Source organism: Rhinoderma darwinii, chromosome 3 (genome assembly GCF_050947455.1).
Source record: "Rhinoderma darwinii isolate aRhiDar2 chromosome 3, aRhiDar2.hap1, whole genome shotgun sequence".
Taxonomy (NCBI): Eukaryota; Metazoa; Chordata; class Amphibia; order Anura; family Rhinodermatidae; genus Rhinoderma; species Rhinoderma darwinii.
This window is the reverse complement of record NC_134689.1, coordinates 240,670,944-240,696,079: the sequence shown is the minus strand read 5'-3', so window position 1 is coordinate 240,696,079 and position 25,136 is coordinate 240,670,944. Positions and strand designations below refer to the sequence as shown.

Sequence of the window (25,136 nt, the reverse complement as noted above, 5' to 3'; positions counted from 1 at the left end):
AAACCCCTCAAAATGTACGCTATGACCACATGAGTGTCATACCTATGAAACACCATTTTTAATTTTAGGGCAGAGTGTTCAAGACTTAAGTCCTGGTTCGGAAAGCATTCTTCTAAGGTGCTCACCAAAAAAAGGAAAAAGTGTGAAGCCAGGATAATTAATATTGACAATGGATTTCTTAGGCGATTTTTTTTTTTTATTTTTTTTATTATTTATTTATTTATTTTTTTTTTTTCTTTGCCAGATATGTCTTCAAGCAAATATAGAGTAGATTCTCTGCCTATACTTCAAGAGTACCTGTCACTTTTTTTTTTTTCTTGACATTTCTATTTTTAATACATATTTGTATTCCACAATGCTATAACAATTCTGGAACATCTTTTCTTAGAACTCTGCATTGTGCTGGTGTTCTGTTATTCCTCTTATAAATGTATAAATAAATTGACAACTGGGTGTTACTATTCCCCTTATCAAATGAGCATGTCCCTACAGTCTCACTGTCAGCTCTGATTGGACAATGTCAGTTTGTGTGGGGATTAGGGTTGCATTATGCATCGAAATTTCGATACTGTTTTGATACCGTGCACCCTCAAACGGTTCAATACCGTTAATTCATGTATTTCGATACAAAGCTGTGCGGCTGCACAACGAAGTATAGTAACACATGAATGTCGTTTGGGCGGGGCTGTGGCTGTGTCAATATGATGTGATGCGACCAGCGCTGCACTAATGATTGCCGACACTGAAGACAGAACATGCGGGTACACCACATAACATCACTATGTTCTGTCTTCACTGCGTGCACCGCCGCTCATTAGTGCAGCGCCAGCCACATCACCTCATGCTGCCCGCGCGCACTTGTCAGGAACAGGGCAATGGCTGTATTACACATCCGCACCCCTGCTCTAACGGCGGAGATCAGAGAAACCTCTGATCTCCTCCGCTATTCCCCTGAATTCTGTGATCAAATCTGACTGAAGCATTCAAGGGGAAAATCAGAGGGGTGGATGCCCTTTGGATCGCATCACATGAAATCCTGTGACGCGATCGAGGGACGTACCATATATGGGCAGACAGTCCAGGATCCATTGAAGGACCCCAGGGCTGTCTGGCCATATTTCCTGTTAGGCATTTGTTGGGACATACCCAAGTATGCCCTGTGTACTACCAGTACACAGGCTAATGTACTGGCATATAGATATATGCCAGTACAACAAAGTTTAAAAGCAAAAAGTAATAAAATAAAGTAATGTTAAATTAAAAAAAAAATACACACTTTTTTTTTTTTTTTGTCAATTATAACCTTAAAATAAGTCTCAATACATAAAATATACACATTCGGTATGGTCGCGATCGTAATAACAAATTTATAGCGTCATTTATGTTTAATCTGTTATAAAATTAAAATAAAAACCTGCTTTCTTTGAGGCACATAGTATTATGAATTTTGACCCTCCATGTGCCTCACATTAATAGCAATTAACCCCATCATGTACCTCCACATATTAACCCAAGTCCTTTAAGACTGAAAACATGATGGGGTTAATTACTACCAAAATTCATCACACCATGTGCCTCACATCAGAAAATGTAAGAACTTTAAGATTATTTTTTATAATGTAGGTAAAGTATCATTTTGGTATCGATAATCACAATACTACATAAAGTATCGGTATCAAAGTCCAAATTCTGGTATCGTGACCACCCTAGTGGGGACACACCCCCAACTGGTAACACCCAGTTGTCCATTTATTCATACATTTCTTGAAGGAATAAAATAAATACGGCACAACGTAGAATTCTAAGAAAATCTACTCGAGAATGGCTGCTCCTTGGGGAATACTATAATTGACTAAAACAGTCCTGTCAGGAGAGGTGACCAGTCCTCTTTCATCGGTCCTCTTTCATCACATTTTAGTCTTTCATCCTCTTTCGTTTTATACGTTTTTATATTTCACAGCCTTTTGAGCATACTTTAAAAAAAAATATATATATTTGTTACTACCTAATATTTGAAGGGAGAGGTCCCATCTTGAACAGTTAAAAAATAAGTATCGTCAAAATAAATATCAATGTGATCTAGTATCTATATTGAATTCCTTCTGTAAAAATGGAACTGGTCTTTAACTAGTTGAGGGTTTTTTTGTAATACAAGTATATATCTTTATATTAGGTCTAAAATATTTTGCTTATTTATTTATTTTGTAGTGCCCAACCTTCAAGAGAAATGCAGAAGGTAAAGAGGTTCCAGATCCTTTTGCTGCAGAAGCAAAGTTTTTTACAGAGTCACGTCTACTTCAGAGAGATGTACAAATCATTCTAGAGAGCAGTCACAATCAAAATGTCCTGGGCACCGTTCTTCATCCTGTATGTATTATTTCTAATTTTTTGTTTGTTTTGTGTGTAGAAAATGGCATTTACATATACGCTTGAAAGGGGTTGTCCAGTCCCTAATAATTGATGGCCTATCCTCTGGATAGGCCATCAATATCTGATTGGTCAGGGTCTGACTCCCGACACTCCTGCCGATCAGCTGTTTTGAAGTGGCCGCAGCACTCGTACGAGCGCTGCTTCCCCTTCATTTCTACTGCTCACACTGAATAACTGACACACTTGTAGCGGCGGTTCACAGTATTACAACCTTCTCCCATTCAGTTCAATAGGATAATGAAGTAATACTCTGAACCACAGCTACAAGTGTGTCGACGATTCACAGTGTGAGCAGTAAAGGAAATGAGGGGGAAGCAGCGCTCATACGAGTGTTGCGGCCCCTTCAAAACAGCTGATCAGCGGGGGTCCTGGGAGTTGGACCCCGATCGAACAGATATTGATGGCCTATCCTCAGAATAGGCCATCAATTTTTTTTGGGCTGGACAACTGTTTTAAGTCTTTGTACTAACTGTGGTACGAAATCTTTTTCCCCTCTCAGAATGGAAACATTACAGAATTGCTTCTAAAAGAAGGTTTTGCTCGTTGTGTGGATTGGTCTATTGCTATATATACCCAGGGTTCTGAGAAGCTCCGTGCAGCAGAGCGGTAAGTCTGCTAGTTATGACTATTATAGTTTACTTGTCTGGTCTCATCGACAGGTAATACACTCATAGCACGTTGTATATCCCTAAAAGGTGGGACCTGGTCATACCACCTGGTCCTGCACCTCACAGAAAAATGAGCCGTATGTGGTATAAGATATTTCTTCCATTTTCTTTTGGGTGCGAAAGCCGATCAGAGAGCAAATTAAAGCCACAAATTCTTTAGTCCACTAATGCAAGTCCATTTTTACTTGAAATAGACCGTTTAAGAATACGGCTTATCTCTGCTGTACTACAGCTTCATGTGGAATATCAAATATATAGCTGTGCCATCTTCGCTTTCTATTTATAAGGCTAACATGGCATAATATTATAGAGTTGGCGACTTGGTATGAATTGGAATTGCTTGATGTATGCCACTGGAGGCAGGAGGTCCTGCTGTAGTAAAGTTTTCTGCTGAGTAGGGTCTTGTTTTCCTCTTACTTAATTTTTTTGTATAAGCAGTAGTAGCAGCAGCAATTAATCCGATTTTTCTGGCAAGCACAATTGCATACTGTTAAATGTTGCATTCCTTGAAGACTGGGGATGGCTTGACAGAACACAACACTTCTGCCGTTGGAAGCTCTGCCATTTCACTCATGTTTCTGCTCGAGTACTGCCATGTAACACAATGTCAGGAAAAAGAAACATAATGAAGAGAAGACCACAAGAAGAAAGCACTACTCGGCTAGTGTTTAAAAGTAAAAACTGGAAAATGACATTTCTTTCATTGGAAACTGAAGAGAAGCGAATTGGAATAAAATGACAGTATATGAATTAAGAGCTGCAATGTCTTAAATCCATCTATCCAAAAAAAATCCAGCATCACAAATGAAGATTAAGTTTTAAATATCAATGGTTTACCAGTCAATACTGTGGCTTTGGATTTTATGACAGGACAAATTAAAGTGGCAGGGTTTTATTTTCACCGCTTTCTGATGGACTGCACAAAAATGTAACCCTCAAGGTTTTCTGCTGGTGCCTATGGTTTGTAGGTCTTTGCATTTGAAAAAGTTGTCCTCTGTTTCTGAAAGCTGGGACTTAAACAGTTTTAGCACTTTATGTGCTTAACCCTTTCATGCCAACAATCTGTAGATACACATCCTTTTCGCACATACTCCGTGCTGCCAGGGTATGAATATACAGATCTCTGTTCTAGCCGGAATAGCGATGTGAAAAGCGCTCGGACGCCGGCTGTGTCAGTGTCCCCGGTGCCCCAGCAACCTGCTTACTGACAGCCGAACCGATTGTTTCGGCTACAGAGAATATGATCAGTTATTAACTGCTTCCTGACCGCCCACAATAGTCACGTCAGCGCTTGCTGGGCTCTGTGCAGCACCGACGTGAATTCACAGTGGGTGATACCCGGATCGCGCTGTTAACCCCTGCCTCTGGTCCCGGAGACATGATCGGGACCTGATTGGTTCAGGTCCCGATCATGTGATCGCAGGGAAAGTTTGTTGCTACAACAAAGTTTCCCAAGGACCAATTGCGGGTGCTGCCGTCGGTTGCATGGCAGAACCGGAGGCCATACAATGGCCTCCGGTCGGCCATTCACGGAAGCCTATGAGCTGGTCCTCATAGGCTTCCTGTCAGTGTGACTGTCAACGTCACACTGACAGTTCATAACACGTTAAACTACCTAGGTAGTGTAATGTGTTCTAGCAGCCATCAGTGCTGCAGGTCTTCAAGTAAAAAAAAAAAAAAAAAAGTAATATAGTTTATTACCACATATGGGGTATTGCCGTAATCGTGAGAAATGGCTTTACAAGTTTTGGGGTGCTTTTTATTCATTCTTTTTTCAGAAAAAAAGTAGATTTTCATTTTCACAGACCTATTCCAATAAATATAGCAAAAGACCTGTCTGGTCAAGATGCTAACTATACCCCTAGATAAATTTGTTGAGGTGTGTAGTTTCCAAAAACACTTTTTGGGAGATTCCACTGTTTTGGCACCACAAGACCTCCTCAAACCTGACATGGTGCCTAAAATATATTCTAAAAAAAGGAGGCCCCAAAATCCTCTAGGTGCTCCTTTTCTTCTGAGGCTGGTACTTCAGTCCATTATCACACTAGAGCCACATGTGGGATATTTCTAAAAACTGCAGAATCTGGGCAATACATATTGAGTTGCATTTCTCTGGTAAAAACTTCTGTTACAGAAAAAAATGTGTTACAAATGAATTTCGGCAAAAAAAATTAAATTTACTTTGCTTTAATTCCTGTGAAACGCCTAAAGAGTTAAACTTTCTGAATGCTGTTTTGAATACTTTGAGGGGTGCAGTTTTTAAAATGGTGTGATTTATGGGCTTATCTAGTACATAAGGCCCTCAAAGCCACTTCAGAACTGAACTGGTCCTTGACAAAATAGCCTTTTGAAATTTTCTTGAAAATGTGAGAAATTGCTGCTAAAGTTCTAAGCCTTGTAACATCCTAGAAAAATAAAATAATGTTCAAAAAACAATGCAAATATAAAGTAGACATATGGGGGTGTTAGTAATACCACACAAAATTGTTGCTAATTATCTGTTTTACAAGTAGATTACATTTAAAATTAGAAAAATTATAATTTTTGCAAATTTTGGTTTTCACAAATAAGCTATGAATTTATTGACCAAATTTTTCCACTAACATAAAGTACAATATGTCATAAGAAAATCTCTGAATCGCTTGGATAGGCAAAAGCATTCCAGAGTTATTACCACATAAAATGACATTTCAGATTTGAAATAATGGGGCTGGTCATTGAGGCATCGATGACCCTTGGTCCTGAAAGGGTTAATCTAAAACCAAGGTACATCACATATCCGATATGTTATGAGTTCGATTTCTATGAACTTGCCGTATAAAGGATTGTGTTCTTGCTTTCTCACATGAATAGTGATAGACAAACTGGGAACCCTAAAGTCTTTGTATAGACTGACAACTACTGTCCTAGTACTTAAGTGTGTATGTGTGTGATGTATGTATGTATATATATATATGTGTATGTGTCTTAAATTGCTCAGTAATTGAGCGACATACTGTAAAACTAAACCCCTCAAAAGAAAATCCTAGGGTCTGCAAAAATCAAATGATCATACAATATAACACTGATATCTGTATATTTGATATATTGAAAATTGTGTTGGGAAATTACTAAACTGATTGTCATTGCAACCTGCCCATAACTTTTGAGAGAACTATATTGAACCTTTTTGTTTTTTCTTTCCTCCTTTTTTTTTTTTCTTCTCTTAGTTTCGCTAAAGAACGCAAAGTAAGGATCTGGAGAGACTACGTGGCTCCCACTGCCAATTTGGATCAAAAGGACAAACAATTTGTGGCAAAGGTAAATTTAAACTATGTATTTGTAGCAAATGTTAGCATAAGTAATCTAAACTATGAAATGATCTTAAATGGATTCTTTCGTTTTTGTTTTTTTTTCAACCTCTATATCCCAACTAGCCACACTTCATGTGGGGTAAAGTTGTTTTAATGATTCCAGGCTGCATAGTGGTTTCGATATATGGTTATGACACTTAGTTAGCCTACCTTTTTTGAGTCCAGATAAGACCATCAGAGCTGAAGCATCCAGTAAAAACATTGTTTGTCTATCTGTCAACGTATCCTTTAATGCAGGCTACTTTAGATTATGGCGTACATTTGGAAAGCAAAACTGCTTTCAAACAAAAGTTGGCTAACATATGACCTTTAGGCTTTGGTAACCGTGCATTTTCCAAAGTTTTTTTATTTATTTTTTTCAAAGCCAAAAGGAGAACTAGATCTGAAAAAGGAATGAAAGTGCAAAGGAATGATTTTATATTTTGCATTCAATCCTGGTTTTGGCAGAAAGCAATCTGCCTGTCTTGGTCATGTGGTTCTAACAAGACAACAAGAAGTAGCAAGGGACCCTGGTGATGGCACATCAATCAAAAAGGAAGTGTAATATATTTTCTGTTTTTTCAACATTTTGAGCCACTTAGGTGCAAATTAATTTTAAAGGTACCCTTCCACCCTTAAAAATGACTTGAGTTCTTTGAAGACCTTTTAAGTGTAACTATCTTTAAAATATTGTTTTCCCATAAATCAGTATTACAAGCCAATATAAAAAAAACTGTAATATACACTATATGGACAAAATTATTGGGACCCCTACAGGAGCTTTTATGACACTTCATTCCAAATCCATAGGCATTCATATGCAGTTGTCCCCCCCCCCCCCCTCCCCCTCCCCCTTGCAGCTCTTCTGGAAAGCCTTCCTACAAGATGTTGGAGTGTCTGGGAATTTTTGTCCATTCACCCAGAAGAGCATTGATGTTGGATGAGCGAGTCTGGCTCGCAATCTCCATTTTAGTTCATCCAAAAGGTGTTTGATTGGATTGAGGTCCGGGCAAGTAAAGTTCTTACACACCAAACTCACCCAACCATTCCTTTATGGAGCACTGAGGCACAGTAATTCTGGAATGGAAAAATGCCTTCTCCAAACTGTTCCCACAAAGTTGGAAGCATACAATTGTCCAAAATGTCTTTTGTATGCTCAAGCATAGGCCAACTCCTGATAAACAACCTCATAGCATCATTCCTCCACCAAGCTTTCAAGCTGCCACCATGCAGTCAGCCTTTCCTGGTGTTCGCCAAACCCAGGCTCGTCCATCAAACTGCCAGATAGAGAACTGTGATTTGTCACTCCAAAGGACACGTTTCTAGTGCGATCGGGGGAAAAGAAGAAGCACCCTCTGCCTGTCTAACCACTCCGATGCCGAGGTGGTTATTGAGTGCGACACCTGAGGGCTTAAACTGCCTGGGATTGTCCTCTTCCTCAATCATGGCCGTTGCAGGCGGGTGGCTGCTGTTTAGTTGAAAACAGCCGGCACCCGCTGTGTTTGTCGGGCTCATCTTTGGATAGTGCACATCCAATGTAACTGCCTCAGGGGTTAAAGCGATATCTGACCATCTAATATTACTTAAACAATCAGTTAACAAGTGGCTAAAGATCCTCAGATCCTATGGTTAATTGCTGCAATTGACAGACACTGACAAGCAGGGCTGTCTTTACACCTCACGCTGCCCTGGCACAAAGACTGAATATGCCCCATTAATGGGCCATTCCCACTGGCCAATTATTGTCCATAATTTACTCATTTTTGGGTGATCGTAACCATAATTGACGAGTGTTAATGAAGAAGATAATCGGTAGAACATTCATTTATGGTTTATCTTAAACATATGATTAACTAATAATACCGCCATACGATTACTGATGTAAAAACACCTATGAATACCACCATACTGAGACTGGTGTCTGATCACTACATGATAACTGTATTTAAACAGGTGGTGTGCGGAGTAACATCATGTCTCAGACTGGTAAAATGAATCCGATGCAGTCACAGGCAGAATAAATGAAAATTACATTTAGACTCTCAGTGGAAGTATTCTCTTACTGTAGTCGTTCGCTTGCCTTTTTCTTCTCCATCTGGCCCAGATGAAGACTACTTCCAGCTACGACTCGCCTCTTCTAAGTTTGCCGCGCAGACGTCGTTTTTGCTTCTTCAACACATCCCTACCCTCTGGGTTTTTATATTTTTGAGTTTCTACATACTTCAAGGAACCTGTCACCTGGCAAAGTTCAGGAACAATATTTAAAACATTGGCCATGGAAATTTATTCCTGTTCATAATTACTGCATGTATATCCTATCTATTACGTGTCAATATTGGTATGCAAATATGGGCCAGATTTCGCATTAAGCATGAAACCTGTCCCTAGGGGCTTCCTTGGAGCCAGGTTTTAGTTTTACTAATGAATGGTGCTGTTGGAGTAGCTCTCACAGGTAGATCAATTATCAAGTATATAATATATGTAATTCAATATACGGCTGGAGAGTATCTCAGAAACACAGTGCTTGGTGTATCGTGAGGATTCTACAAAACAATGGGCTACAGTTTTATCTATAGTTTCAACCTTTGTTAAAAAACAAAAAACTCAACCGATCGGATAATGACAACAGTAGGATACATACATCACTTTTACATAGCAAGGCTTTATTATCACAAAATGTCATCTATATCCTGTTCTGCATATGTAACGGTTCTTAGCTAAAATCTTAAATACATATAAAAAAAAATTTATATCTGTAATTTCTCAGGACATCAAACACGTTCTGTGGTGGGCGGAATTTGCTTCTCTTTACAAACCGGTTCTTTCCAACATTTCATGAAACTTAAAACAATGATGACTGTATTTCATCAATTAAGAATACAGTTATTTTGATATAAAGGTGTATATACTTCACATTCATTACTCTTAGGCCGGATTCAGACGAACGTGATTTGCGTCCGTGCAGCCTGCGTGGTTTTCACACGGACCTATACAAGACTATGGGGCAGTGCAGACAGTCCGTGAGTTTTGCGTAGCGTTAGTCCGCTGCGTAAAACTCACTACATGTTCTATATTTAGGCGTTTTTCCCGCATTACGCACCCATTGAAGGCAATGGGTGCGTGAAAACCACGCATGTCACACGGAAGCACTTCCGTGCGAACTGCGTGATTCGTTCAACAGCTGTCAAACTGAATGAAATTCTGTTTACAAACATCCAAAAGGAGTGTCATAATGATGGCGGCTGCGCAAAAATCACGCAGCCGCGCATCATACGCTGATGACACACGGAGCTGTTAAGTGCCTTTTGCACACGCAAAACACTGCGTTTTTTTGCGTGCGCAAAACGCACACGCTCGTCTGAATCCGGCCTTACAGTGCCTATGTGATGTGGTGTTTGTTTTGTTTTTTTGTTTTTTTTTAAATTAAATAATGCATAGTAAAAATACTTAAATACTGGAGAAAGGAAAGGAGCATAAAGGCCATATATTAAAATGTAACTTTATTAACACATAATAACAAACACACAAAATACTTAAAGTACAAGAGGTCACTAATACAGTTCCAGTGAAAATACATGTGAAGGCAGACTGTCTTTAGTACATATATATAAGGTATCAGACACTCGAGGTAAAGTCACTCTTCATATTGCCACGGCATGATGCCAATGGTACATCACAATATGCAAGTAAAAAGGGGCTAAAAGATGATAGTAATGAATAAATCACCCAATGAACAAGTGAAGCCACCTGTTCCCTCTATTGAAGGAGAGTCTTACCCATTGGTAGTTCGTAACAGTCTGACAGTTGTGCACAGGACCCTAACGCGCGTTTCGCAGTTGTGCTTCCTCAAGGGGTTTTTTAGGAAACGCGCGTTTGACAGTCGTGCACAGGACCCTAACGCGCGTTTCGCATTTGTGCTTCCTCAAGGGGTTTTTTAGGAAACGCGCGTTTGACAGTCGTGCACAGGACCCTAACGTGCGTTTCGCAGTTGTGCTTCCTCAAAAACCTCTTGAGGAAGCACAACTGTGAAACGCGCGTTAGGGTCCTGTGCACGACTGTCAGACTGTGTTACGCACTACTAATGGGTAAGACTCTCCAATAGAGGGAACAGGTGGCTTCACTTGTTAATTGGGTGATTTATTCATTACTATCATCTTTTAGCCCATTTTTACTTGCATATTGTGATGTACCATTGGCATCATGCCGTGGCAATATGAAGAGTGACTTTTATAATGTTACCACCCATACCTCACAGTTTACCTCGAGTGTCTGATACCTTATATATGTACTAAAGACAGTCTGCCTTCACTGGAACTGTATTGGTGTCCTCTTGTCCTTTTGTACCTTTTTAAGTACTTTGTTATTATGTGTTAATAAAGTTACATTTTAATATATGGCCTTTATGCTCCTTTCCTTTCTCCAGTATTTAAATGCCTATATAGGAGTGCCTTTATTACTTAGGGAGTATGCTCTTCCTTATAGCATCTAGCCCCCCTTTCTTTGAATTTGCAGTAGGAGTTAATCTGTATATAATAGTAAAAATACTCTTTGATCTTATTCACTTCCTCTGAGTCTTAGGCCTTATTTACACGAGCGTAAAAAACGATAGTTTTTCATGTCCAAGGTGCATCCGTGCTCTGCGCTGCGGGACGCGATGTCTCGCATCCCCCATAGATGAGTCTATGGAGGGATGCGTGAAAAAATAGGTCTATTTTCTCACGGACCCGTCACACGGTCCGTTAAAACAGCTGTGTGAACGGCCACATTGATTTACAAAGGTCCGTCTCAACGGCCGTCGCGCGGACGTTTAACACGCCTGTGTAAATCAGGCCTTAAAACAATAAGATTTTGGCTCCACGGTGACTCTTGAATCATGATAAAATCATGGCATTGCCTCAGTTTGTGCACAATGTTTCTCTGTGATAAAGTTACCAGTGTCCTGAAAAGATTGAAAGAATTTTAGCAGTTCTCCAGTACTTTCTGTTGTGAAACTTGTGCCCATAGGGTTAAAGAAGCACTCCAGTATTTTTTTTTTTAACCTATATAGGCTATTATATTAACCCCTTAACGAGCGGCGTATAGGTTTTTTACGTCGGCCGTTCAGGGTAGTTCTTCCGAAGCGACGCGTTTCTACGTCGGCACTTCAGAAGAACTTTCCCCGCATCGTGCGGGGTACTGCTGAGGCCCGGGCTGTTTGGAACTAGCAGTGTTCTCTGATCATATTTAACCCCTCCGATGCGTTGCTGAATAGCGGGCGCCGCATCTGAGGGATTTTAGAGGGAGGGGGCTCCCTCTCATCCCACTGGCATCCCCGCGTGTATCGCGGGCTGCCGATGGGTTCTATGGCAGCCTGGGGGCCTAACAAAGTGCATGACCTAACAGGTGCCTGTCAGTTTTACACTGACCGGCAATAATACCCTGCAATAGAGCAGTATTGCAGTGTATTATAATAGCGATCAGAAGTCTGCACAGTAAAGTCCCCCAGTGGAACTAAAAAATAAAGTAAAAAAAAAAGTTAGTTTTAAATAAATAAATGTCCCAAGTAAAAAAAAAATTAACACTTTTTCCCCTTACAACATACTTTATGAAAAAAAAGTAAAAAGTTACTCATATTTGGTACCGCCACGTCCGTAACGAACCAAACTATAAAATGATTACATTATTTAACCCGCACGGTGAACGCCGTAAAAAATATAATAAAAAAATGCCATAATTGCTATTTTCTGTTCATCCAGCCTTCAAAAAAAATTTGATAAAAAGTGATCAAACTGTCGCATCTACTCCAAAATGGTACCAATAAAAACTACAAGTCGTCTCGCAAAAAAAAAAAGCCCTCTCTTAAAATATGGCGACACAAAAGCAAATCATTTTGAAATTATTTTTTTTTGTTTAAAAGTAGGAAAACAAACAAATCCATATAAACTTGGTATTGCCGCAATCATAACGACCCACTGAATAAAGTTATTTATACCACGCGGTAAACGGCGTCAAATTAAGACTCAAAACAAATGGTGACATTTCTGTTTTTTTTTCCAGTACCCCACTAAAAAAAGTTATTAAAATGTTAATCAATAAATTATATGTACCCCAAAATGGTGCTATTATAAAATACAACTTGTCTCGCAAAAAAAAAGTCCTTATACAGCTGTCAACGCAAAAATAAAAAAGTTATAGCTCTTTGAATGCGACGATGGAAAAACTTAAAAAATCGCTCGGTCATTAAGGTTTAAAAGACCTTCGGTATTAAGGGGTTAAAGAATAATGAAGAGGCTCTTGTGTGTTAATGTGCCATTTATGGGTTTATTAGTTAATGTGCCATTTATTGGTTGTCTGCCACCTTGGTTACTTCAGCTTCTAGTTCCCTTAATGCAGCCTACATTTCTCATGATGCTTCTTGCTTGTCAGGGAGGGCAGAGTCATCACACTGATCTTGCTCATCTGAGTCCTATCTAAGTGCAGCGAGTGAAACGCGTTGCCCATCCTTTGTTGTACAATAAACCTGCTTACCAGCACCTCTCTGCTTATTCTTCATATTGAGGAGCGCTTTCCAAAAATAAACAGTTTTTAAAAAAAATATATTTTTTCAAAAATATATAATTTCTATTTACCTGCGGCTCAATACTATAGATGCCGGTACCTGGATACCGAAAGCTGCAACCTGGCTACATTAACGGCCTTCTACACCAAGCTGTACCTGCCAGTACGAGCTTCGACAGTGAGTCTAACAACTTACCACTACTATCCATTGTTCTACCTATCAAGGTTTATCTTGCACCATGTGGTGCTGTGTACACTTTTCTCTTCTCAGACACCATTGTGACATGTCAGAAGTTTTCATTGGTCGGGGTGGGAGCACTGGGACCCCCACCAATTGCTAAAACAAAGCAGCAGAAGTGCTCGTGTGAGTGCTCAGCCACTTGGTGCCTGTTCTGCTTTTTCCGAATAGCCGATGTATCGGAGTACGGGCTCATAGATTTTTTTTTTTTTTTTTTTTTTTTTTTATTGAGCCCGTACTCCGATACATTGTTTCTGTTAGGTTTTTTTCCGGAAATCAAAGTCTGCCAGATGAGGGCACTGTTCACCCATTGTAATTTTTTTCTTTTTTTTTTTCTTCCAGCTTAAAACAGAGGTTCATGTGGTTCATGTTCATGTTCATTTCTAATAAAGTAACATTTTCAATTGAAATTCACAGTAAGGTTTCATCTAGCTTTCCTGGAAAGTAAACTAAACAGAGTTTGGTAGTAAATGGGGGTTGGGGATTACTTAGAAATGCTTACTTTACACTGTGGGTAGAACATTAGTCATCTCAGATCTTGCTAAAGGCAGTTTTTGCTTCCCCTTGCAGCAACATGGTTAAAGTAATTGGCTGCTAACACAGGGTTTACAAAGTCCCAATAGGACTAATTTTGTGGAGTAAGCACGAACAATCTGCACACGGTAGTAGCTTGTGTTTGATAGGCTTTGTACGCTTTATCAATGTTAGTAATAGTAACTAGAAAAATACATTTTCTGCATGACCTGGAAGGGGAGCGGACACCATTTCTTGTCTTCTTTGAGTTTCTCTTGTGCTTTCTGTTTATTAAGATTCATGTTTCTATGCTCCATACAAAGACCCATCAGTTAAAATTGACAAATTGAAGGGATCTCAAAACCATATCTTTGCTCTCGAGCCTTTGCTGTGACGTGTAAAACATCCTGTATTATCACGGTCTTTATAACATCTTACAATGGCATTTCTGATCAATGTGACCAGCAAGCCCCTGCTTTTAAATGACTCTGGTTGAGCACTTCACAATAAAGGGCTATAAGCTTTCAGTCTGGTAACCATGACCCAGTTACGTAGTGTGGCAGCAGCATATTGGCTCCTTTTTGTTGATGATATCCTGTGCGGATTGGAAATTCTGCAACCTATCTGCCATGTCTGAACGTAGAAAAGGGGATGAGCGGCATGATAAAGCAGACTTGATGTAAAATATGTGCCTGTTTTATAACGGTTTGTTTGGTTTTTCCCAAGTTTCTAAAAGGTTATTTGGAAAAAATGGCTATGATAGGAGGGATGCAAAAAAAAAGCAATTGCTTAACTCTGATCCTTGTCATTCCAGCGCTGCCGCCGCCGCTCCGTTCCTTCCCGCCGCTGTGTTTTGACATCGCTGCAACCAAGCACTGGCCTCAGCGCTCCTGTGCCGCATACCCACTGAAACCAGTGATTGGCTGCAGCGATTACGTGGGTATGCGGGCAAGTCATTGCTGCAGCTATGTCAAAACACAGCGGCGGGAAGGAACGAGCGGTGGCAGTGGAACGACGGGGATCCTGGAGTTGAGCAATGGCTTTTTTTTTTTTTTTTATTTATTTTTTTTTGCATCCCTTCTACATTGGCCAGTTTTTTTTAAACATCTCCCAAAACCCCTTTTAAGGCTAGGTTCACATCTGTGTTCGTTTTTCCATTCTGCTCCAAAATGCAGAACAATGAAAAAATCGGAAGCGTCATGGCATCCAGCATTTTTCACGATCTGTGACTGATAAGAGCCTCCAACTCAGATGTGTGACTAGTACAAGGGCGGTGTGGTTAGAATTCCTGTCTCATGCTCAGACCGTGGATTAGCCATACGTCTATTCATTTTTCCCAATGTGTTCCTTTTTAATCCGGCATTATCCAAAATTCGACAAACTTCTCCTCCTTTTTTTTTTTTTTTTATACTACATAAATGGATGCCTCATTTTACACAAAATTCTATATTCTAATGGCTTTATTTTTATGTTCTTGGAATAAAATGTTGCAGTGTTGTTAAAGCATGCCTAACTTTTCAAGTGACTTTTCAGAATAAGCTGATGCGTGTGCATGAGAAATAACACTACGTCCGGCCATTATGACTTGTATCTGGCATTATTTAGCAGTTTTCAGATCTGCAGGCTCTATCTCTAATTCTCACTGGTCTCTGAGCTAGTTGGTGGAGTCGAACTGCTCTCATGTCTTCTATACACAGCACACATAGGACGGTAGGATTCTCCTCTTCTATCTCTATCTATCACATATATAACAGCAGCAGCACGGAGGAGATTTTACAGCAGTACAGACCAGTGTAGCTGAGAATCCAGTACTGGTGTGGCATAGAAATCCTACCATCACATCTGTGTGCTTCTCACTCTGCTCCTACTTCCCTCCCCCTCCATAGACTTACATGCATGATGTGTTGCTGAGTCGCACACGCTCTGCTCCCTCCTCCTGCTCCGCTCCATAGAAAGTTTTAGCAGGCAGTGAAGTGACACACCTTTATCTACTGCACTTGGTCTCATCTGCTCTTTAACCTGTGACAGACTTTGCTTGACAACAGGGGGTGGACAGCAGATTACAGGAAGGGAGACACCTAGTGGCAGTAACTTCACACAGAATTTGCCTTGATAAAACTACATTTTAACAGTAAGTAAATTACAAAGTTCATCTACATCAGGTATACCTTATGATTAGCATAAGTTGTTCGGAAAGTTAGTGTCCATTTAAATCCATAAATTTCTGACGCATGAGAATGCAAACTATACAGCTCTCAATGAACTTGTAAAAAAAAAAAACGTCTTGCGCTGGCTTTCTTTAGTAGTAGCCTTGTGTTGCAAAAATATATGTATTTGACGGGATTAGAATTTAGGCAGCTTCATACCAGTTTGTTCTATTAGGGCTGGGTCTCCAGTGATTAGCTCTATATTAGGGGACCTGTTTTGTTCCTAGAGGTTATCCGGTTTAAAGAATAGTTGCTGAAATTCATAAAAATACTAAAATTAGAAACTTATTAGGCTATGTTCACACGGGGTATTTTGCCGAGTTTTTTGACGCGGAAACGGCGTCGCAAAACTCGGCAGAAACGGCCCGAGAACGCCTCCCATTGATTTCAATGGGAGGCGTCGGCGTCTTCGGGCACTTCCGCCTCTGACCTCCCATTGACTTCAATGGGAGGCAGAGAAAGCGTATTTCGCGCTGTTTTATGCCCGCGGCGCTCAATAGCCGTGGGCGAAAAACACCGTGAAAATCGGCGTGCAGGGAGAGGAAAATCTGCCTCAAAGTTCCAAACTGAATTTTGAGGCAGATATTCCTCCCCCAAAATACTCCGTGTGAACATAGCCTTATTTTGTCCCATTCCTTAGCTACCGCTGCCTGCTAGTCCCCAATCCCCTTAGTTTAGAACTCTGTTTCTTCTGTGCTACACCGATCACAATGGATGAAATGACCCTGTAGTAAATGGCCTCCATGGTGATCTGGTATTTTATGGGTCTTGAGTTGCAAACTGGATTGCTGAACCACAGCAGTGTGCAAATGGGGTAGACTTCATAAAGTGAGTTCATTGCAAAGTTTTTTGGTTTTTTTCTCTTTTATGAAGTTTGGTTCTTTTAAACTTAATAACTTCAACAAATCTGTGTTTGGTTCTAATTGCTCTTTGACTGTGGTCCTAATAAATAAAAAAAAAAGTATGACATTGTAAACATGGGGACTATAAGTTATGGTCAATATAGTAACTTTGCAAGAACTACTTAACTTTAACTGTACTTGTTCAAAGTTTTACATGCCAGCATATTAATATGTTCTAATAATAATGGAAGTACAATGGGTCACATTTAACAATTCTGTCACAGAAGCAACCCTTTACCCCTTCCTGCCGCAGCCAATTTTTGTTTTCTATTTTATTTGTTGTCATCCCCACCTTCCAAGAGCCATAACTTTTTTTTTTTTTTTCCGCTGAATAACTTGTATCTTTTAATGGCACCATATAATGTACTGAAACTTTTTTCTTGTGGAATGGTAAAAAAAAAAATCCCCTTCAATCCTGCAGTTTTTATTTTTTTTCGGGTTTTGGAAGGCAGAGAGCTTGTTTCCGCAGCGCTCAATGGCCGCAGCCGAAAAGACGCGGCAACAAAAGTGCAGGCTTGGCAAAATCTGCCTCAAAATTTCTGAAGGAATTTTGAGGTAGATTTTCCTGTCTGCAAAAAAAACTCTGTGTGAACATACCTTTTACGGCAATGCCAAATTTATATTGTGTTTTTTTTCTTATTTCTTTTTTTAAACCAGCTGTAAAACAAAAAACAAAGTGTGTGTATATGTATGTATGTATGTGTGTGTATATATATATATATATTATAGGTGTGTGTGTGTGTGTGTGTGTATATATATATATATATATATATATATACACTACCGTTCAAAAGTTTAGGGTCACTTAGAAATTTCCTTGTTTTTGCAAGAAAATCAGTTTTTTTCAATGCAAATAACATTAAATTAATCAGCAATACACTCTATACATTGTTAATGTGCTAAATGACTATTCTAGCTGCAAACGTCTGCTTTTAATGCAATATCTACATAGGTGTATAGAGGCCCATTTCCAGCAACCATCACTCCAGTGTTCTAATGGTACATTGTGTTTGCGAACTGTGTTAGGCTAATGGATGATTAGAAAACCCTTGAAATCCCTTGTGCAATTATGTTAGCACCGCTGTAAACAGTTTTGCTGTTTAGACGAGCTATAAAACTGACCTTCCTTTGAGCTAGTTGAGAATCTGGAGCATTACATTTGTGGGTTTGATTAAACTCTCAAAATGGCTAGAAAAAGAGCTTTCATGTGAAACTCGACAGTCTATTCTTGTTCTTAGAAATGAAGGCTATTCCATGCGAGAAATTGCCAAGAAACTGAAGATTTCCTACAACGGTGTGTACTACTCCCTTCAGAGGACAACACAAACAGGCTCTAACCAGAGTAGAAAGAGAAGTGGGAGGCCCCGCTGCACAACTGAGCAACAAGACAAGTACATTAGAGTCTCTAGTTTGAGAAATAGATGCCTCACAGGTCCTCAATTGGCAGCTTCATTAAATAGTACCCGCAAAACGCCAGTGTCAACGTCTACAGTGAAGAGGCGACTCCGGGATGCTGGCCTTCAGGGCAGACTGGCAAAGAAAAAGCCATATCTGAGACTGGCTAATAAAAGGAAAAGATTAATATGGGCAAAAGCACACAGACATTGGACAGAGGAAGATTGGAAAAAAGTGTTATGGACAGACGAATCGAAGTTTGAGGTGTTTGGATCACACAGAAGAACATTTGTGGGAGCAGAACAACTGAGAAGATGCTGGAAGAGTGCCTGACTCCATCTGTCAAGCATGGTGGAGGTAATGTGATGGTCTCGGGTTGCTTTGGTTCTGGTAAAGTAGGAGATTTGTACAAGGTAAAAGGGATTTTGAAGAAGGAAGGCTATCACTCCATTTTTCAACGCCATGCCATACCCTGTGGACAGCGCTTGATTGGAGCCAATTTCATCCTACAACAGGACAATGACCCAAAGCACACCTCCAAATTATGCAAGAACTATTTAGGGAAGAAGCAGGCAGCTGGTATTCTATCTGTAATGGAGTGGCCAGCGCAGTCACCAGATCTCAACCCCATAGAGCATAGAGCTGTTGTGGGAGCAGCTTGACCGTATGGTACGCAAGAAGTGCCCATCAAGCCAATCCAGCTTATGGGAGGGCCTTCTGGAAGCATGGGGTGACATTTCTCCCGATTACCTCAGCAAATTAACAGCTAGAATTCCAAAGGTCTGCAATGCTGTAATTGCTGCAAATGGAGCATTCTTTGACGAAAGCAAAGTTTGAATGAGAAAATTATTATTTCAAATAAAAATCATTATTTCTAACCTTGGCAATGTCTTGACTATATTTTCTAGTCATTTTGCAACTCATTTGATAAGTGTGAGTTTTCATGGAAAACACAAAATTGTCTGGGTGACCCCCCAAACTTTTGAACGGTTGTGTGTGTGTATATATATGTGTATGGTATGTATGTATGTATGTATGTATGTATGTATATATATATATATATATATATATATTTTATTTTTAATAATTTATTTTTTTGGTAAATTCTTTATTCTTTAGTATTTTTCTTATTATTTTGGGTCTCCATACCCATTTATTTGTCCACTGATGAAGCTGTGTGATGGTTTGTTATTTGCAGGGTTGTCTGAAGATTTATTGGTATAATTTCAAAGTATATACAACCTTTTTTGATCGCTTTTTATTTTTTTACACAGTGTTAAATATTATATTTTTAATAGTTGAGGTAGTTATAGACGTGGCGATAACTATTGTTTTTTTTATGGTTTACATTGTTCTACAAAAGAAAAAGAGGGTTATGTTTCCGGCATTGCGTATGTAAGAGTCTCTGATGGGAAAACCCCTTTAACTAAAGTTAATATATTATATGTACCCAAAAATGGTGCCATTGAAAAATACAACTCATCCCGCAAAAAAAAACAAAAAACGTCCTTATACGGCTATGTTGATACAAAAATTAAAAAGCTATGACTCTTGGAATGCAACGATGAAAAAAATGCCTGGTTATTAAGGCCACAATAGACCTGGTCATTAATGGGTTAAGAATAGCTTCTGCTGCACTATATAGGCAACAACAATTTGCTGGCGTGCTTCTTTAATATGAATACTAAGATGGTAGACCTGGGGGCCTCCATAAGAACCTGACTACCATGACCACCCATTGGCAGGAAGGGCGGAGGGGTTGGAGGCGCTGGGGTGACAGAGGGCCCCCTCTTCTGTCTAAAATCTTAGATGCTACGATTTTTATTGATATACAGCCGACACCCACTGTGTATGGAGCGGGCACTATAGTCGCTATTAACTGTGGCATCTAAAGGGGTAAATGGATCTTTAGACAGCCAAGCACCCGCTTTAGCCAGCACGGGAAAACCATGCAGCACTTTGCGTCTAGCCTAAGGCTTCAGTACGCTTGGCACCGTAAATTTTGTAGGCATGCTTTTCTTACATGTGCTGTGTCAAAATATTGTGCTCATCCATATTTGGTGTTACTTTTTGGCCACATTCATTTAATTTAATTCACCACTTAATTATTATTGCCATTACAAAATTCTCTTAATGGCCAAAGACTTGAGGCGCATTTTGCTAAATAATAACGCTAAAAACGTTGTAATAGGAAAAAAGAAAAAAAAAAAGTGTAAGACCTGTTCATCAAGTGAATCTCCTTTCTTATACAATGTGTATTGATGGGCTCTTGTTAAAGTCAGGGAAACAGACAATGCAGTCTTGACTTTCTGAATGCAGCCGTCTACAAATAGCTGCTCTACTGCTTAGATTAATGCCAAATATTACAGTGTTACTATACTATATACTTTCTTTGTAGCGCTTTAATCTAGTTATCATACAGAATTTTCTGCACATGTTTGATATGTTAGAACACATCAAGCTCTGTTAAACTGCTCTAGTTGTATCTTTTGCAAGTCTGGGTCGTTGTACAATATCTTGTCAAATGTCATTTTCTTGCTATGATTATTTACTTCTCAATAGTCATAAATTTCTATTGCTTGTGTGAACCAGAGCCCCATTCTGAGTATGTTCTTGCCTCTCCGTTTATTCAAGCCTAAAAATAAGGGTTTGTTAAATGACTTGTAAAAAAAAAAAAAAGACTAACTTCTTTCCCTCCCTAACGTTACTGTGTTCCCTTAACATTGGACTGTTTGATCGTCCTATGCTCTTTTATAAGAGTAATTCCTTGTTACTGTTCTATCTGATTTTCAGTAACGATACTGCTTGTATCATCACACAATTACAAAGCCCATTATAAAGCAGGTAATGTTGTGTGCAATCTCTTTGCAAGCTTATTTGGCTTGTCTATTAACTCCCTTTAATATGATCTCCATTTAACTAGCATCTCCCTTACTAAATATAATGCCTTGTTTTTCAAGTATTACAAGAGGTCAGACATTTTTGTTAAGGCTTTTTTTTTCTTAAAACGTTAAGACCAATTTCTATTTCACAAACTATTACTTAAAATATAATTCTGGATCTTAAGTTTTATGGCTTTAAAGTGTGCCTAACTTTTCAGGTGAATTTTCAGAATAAGCTGTCATGTGTACATGAGGAAAAACACAATACCTGACTGCTAAAATATGCCACATACAAATCATAATAGTTTCCCCCTCTGCAGGCTCTCTAATTCTCAGTGTTTCCTTAGTGGGTGGAGCCTAACTTCAATCATGTCTGCCATATACTGCACACACAGAGCAGAGAACATCCTGATTCACTACTTCTCTATAGCACACCTATAGCAGCAGAAGCAGCGTGGAGGACATAATTACAGCAGTAAGGAGCAGTGTAGCTGTGAATCCAGCACTGGAGTGACATAACTCTTATCAGCAGTCTGTGCCTGTCTCTGTTTGCCTGTCTTTGTGAAGAGACAAATGTGGGCTGTTCTAGGCTATTTTACTAGAAAAATCCACATTACAAGTGAGAATAAAATAGTCGTTTTTGATTGCTCATAAACTGTTTAGTATTAGGGCTTTAGTTTCAACGTTTGTTTTCCGTTCTTCTGTTCCGCTCAACCTTTCAGTTGGAGGAACCGATGAACAGAAACTATAGCTTCCATTTGCATTACCGTAGATTCCAATGATAATTCTACCCTTGCAATTGGTTTCAGTAGTTGACTACGCTATTGTTTGTGTGAAAAAAATAGAAAATTTACGCAATGGAAACAAACGGAACTGCAACAGTAGAATTACCATTGAAATCAATGGTAATGCAAACTGAAGCTATAGTTTCCGTTCAATCTTTCCGTTGGAGGAACCGATGAACGGAAAGCCGAACACTGATGTGAACAGGCCCTTCGTAACACAGCTTATGGATGACCGCAGCCAGTCATTACTTTATTTTTATCCAAAAAGCTGCCTTTATTGCATATGAAGCGTTTCTCCATCAGAATCACTCATGTTTTCAAGGAGAAACTATTGCAATTTATTAAAAAGTACATTGCATCTTAATAACCACACCAGTGTCTGATATCATTTTCTGAATTTGGTGGTTTCCAGGCCCCGTAGCTATGGTCACGTACTGTCTGGGTCCCTTTGCCCTGTCAAAACTGATGAATTCCTTATATGAACTAAACCAGTGGGGAGGTTTATAATTGGCTTACATGTTACTAAATCTTTCTGCCTCCAAATGAAGATAAACTGCAATATTGCATGTGTCTGTTTCAGCAGATAGTTTTGTGTTGCATACACAGTATATCTGCACATCTAAATAAACATATGAGCCCATGGAACTATAAACCAGTTTCCATTTCAGAAAATAAATGCCAGGTTTCGCTTTAGGACTCTTTAATTCTAATATCTTGGTGTCCTGTGGATTTCTCATTCAAACCCATGTGTATTCTTCAGAAAACTTGCCATTAAAAGTAGTCAAAATATCGTTTTTTTTTTAGATAGATTTTGTAGGAAGAGCAAAGAAACTAGTTATGGCACTTAATGCTATTTGCTGAGATGGTAAAAAGGTATGTATGTTTAAAGATATTTATTACACAAATTTCATGTATGGCATAGTAATAATTCACAAATATCTGACTGGAGGGCATAGAACTTGTGTGCAAGTCCTTTTAGTTCCTGATGCACTGGGTAGGTTGTTTCCTCATTTTTCCCAGACAGGGGACACACGTGAGCAGCTAACTCTGCCAGGCATCCCTATGCACAGCTGAGTGGTGGGTCCCAGTGATCAAATTGATATGCCATTAATGTGTAGAGCGTTTGGCAGTGGTACAGATGGGACAGACACTGTAAAGACTCTTACGTTCTAGTCCCAAAATCACTCCACTAACTAGACCATGAGTTTGTACTTTTTAGACCTTTTTGTCTTATGTTCTCCACATGTTAAAAAAAATAAAAAAAAATACTATATGTAAAAATGGTTAAAAAAACAGACCCCATCTATCACAAAAAAGGAAAAAAAAAAAACCTTTTAATAGGTTAATTTTTTTTCTTATTGATTTTTCTGCACATGCTTGTCATTGTCTATTTAGAAGGTATATTGGATTTTAAAGGGGCTGTCCAGTCCAGAAATTGATGAGCTATCCTGAGGATAGGTCATTTAATTTTTTTAGATCGGTCAGGGTCTGTCGCCCGGCACCCCGCCAATGTGCTGTTTCCCCTTCATTTTCCTCAGTGCTCGCACTGAATTGCCGACCCACTTGTAGCGACGGTTCACAGTACTGCAGCCTTCTCCCATTGAATTCAATGAGAGAAGGCTGTAATATTGTGAATCGCCGCTACAATTCACAGGCGATTCAGTGTGAGTAGTAAAGAAAATTACGTAGAAGCAGTTCTCGTACAATTGCTGCGGCCACTTAAAAACAGCTGCTCGGGGAGGGGTGCCAAGTTTCGGACCCCAACCGACCAGACATTGATGGCCCATCACGAGGCTAGCTCATCAAGTTCTTAGGAATGGACAACCCCTTTTCACGGGGGTATCCGGTGACGTCAAATTGATGGCCTAACCTCAGGATAGGCCTTTAATATCTGATTGGTGGGGGTCCAATTCTCTGCACCCCTGCTTATCAGCTGTTTAAAGCAGCTGTGATGCTCCCACGAGTGCTGCTTCCATTTCATTGTATACACAGCTCCGCACTGCACAATGCCGTCACATTTGTAGCGGCTGTGCATAGTATTACAACTGCCTCTTTTTCGCCGTTATGTACTACAGAGTTGTGTATACAATGAAGGGGAAACCGCATTTGCCGGCGATCCATGGCCCCTTTAACAGCTGATCGGCAGGGCTGTTTATAGTCGGAACCCACAGATCAGATATTGATGGCCTATTTTGAGGATACCATGATGTCCGCGTAATTTTGCATTTGGATCACAGTTTTTGCATGGATTGGTTTCTAGGTGCCATGTTGCATTTGCAAAGTCCCTAAGGTATCAGTACAGTGGAAACCCCTGAGAAGTGACCCCCATTTTGGAAACTACACGTCTCGTAATTCATCTAGGGGTGTAGTGAGCATTTTGACCCCACAGGTGTTTACCAAAAATGAATGCGCAGCAGATTTTGCCAAGTGAAAATATTGCACACTTTGTGCCACTGGATGGAGTCGCCCCATAAATTGTTAAGCGGATTCCCCAAGGTGTGGACGTAAACTGATGTTTAGGCACTTCAGAGCTCAGAAGAGAGGGAGTGCCATTTGGCTTTTGAAACGTGGATTTTCTTGGCGTTGGTTTTGTTTGGTATTTAAATTTATAACGTGGGTGCATATGTAATCTGTTCAGAGTACGTCAAGTGCTATAATGGGTAAATAAAATAATCCATAGATGTTTGGTACGCTTTGAAGCAATCCTTTATGCACAGGTTAGTGTCTGCACCTTCTTGGGAGCTTCTCTTTTTTTGCATTTTCAGGAAATTTGCTGGCGACGTGTTACCCTGGGACAATAAGACCTCCTCGACTCCAGGCAAATGGGTTTGGTTCCCAAATATCCGGGGGTGTAGAATCACTTCTTGAAACTGAAGAAATGTTCCCCTCTGGCCTGCACATCCTTTTTTTTTTTTTTTTTATGCAGGATGAGTAACATGACAGTTTTATAGTTCGGGTTATTACAGACACTGCGCTACCAGTTGTGTATAGTTATGCTTTTATTTTTTTTCTCCTCCAATTAAAGATTGTTTGTTTGGTTTTTGAATTTGAAACTTTTATTTTTATGTACAACGCTTTAAATTGTTAGGTGTCACTAGGGGGCTTGAGGGTGGAACTGCTTTTTATGTGCCAAAAAACGCTTGCTTATGCTTATCATTTACCTAATTGTTAAAATGTGCTATTAGTACATACAACGCTTTTTTACATGCGTTTTAAAAAACGCGTTGTTTAAATAAAGAAGTGTCAT

The 25,136-nt window shown here is 39.5% G+C and overlaps 1 protein-coding gene across 2 annotated transcripts in view; it reads left to right on the top strand.

The window, feature by feature from the left end:
• SND1 (staphylococcal nuclease and tudor domain containing 1) overlaps window positions 1-25,136 on the top strand; it is a 684,058-nt gene that overhangs the window by 82,373 nt on the left and 576,549 nt on the right. For both annotated transcript variants that reach the window (XM_075857566.1, XM_075857565.1), the window contains exons 7-9: window positions 2,209-2,367; window positions 2,930-3,036; window positions 6,308-6,398. In XM_075857566.1, the coding sequence (XP_075713681.1) occupies window positions 2,209-2,367; window positions 2,930-3,036; window positions 6,308-6,398 (357 nt within the window). The remainder of the gene's footprint in view (window positions 1-2,208; window positions 2,368-2,929; window positions 3,037-6,307; window positions 6,399-25,136) is intronic.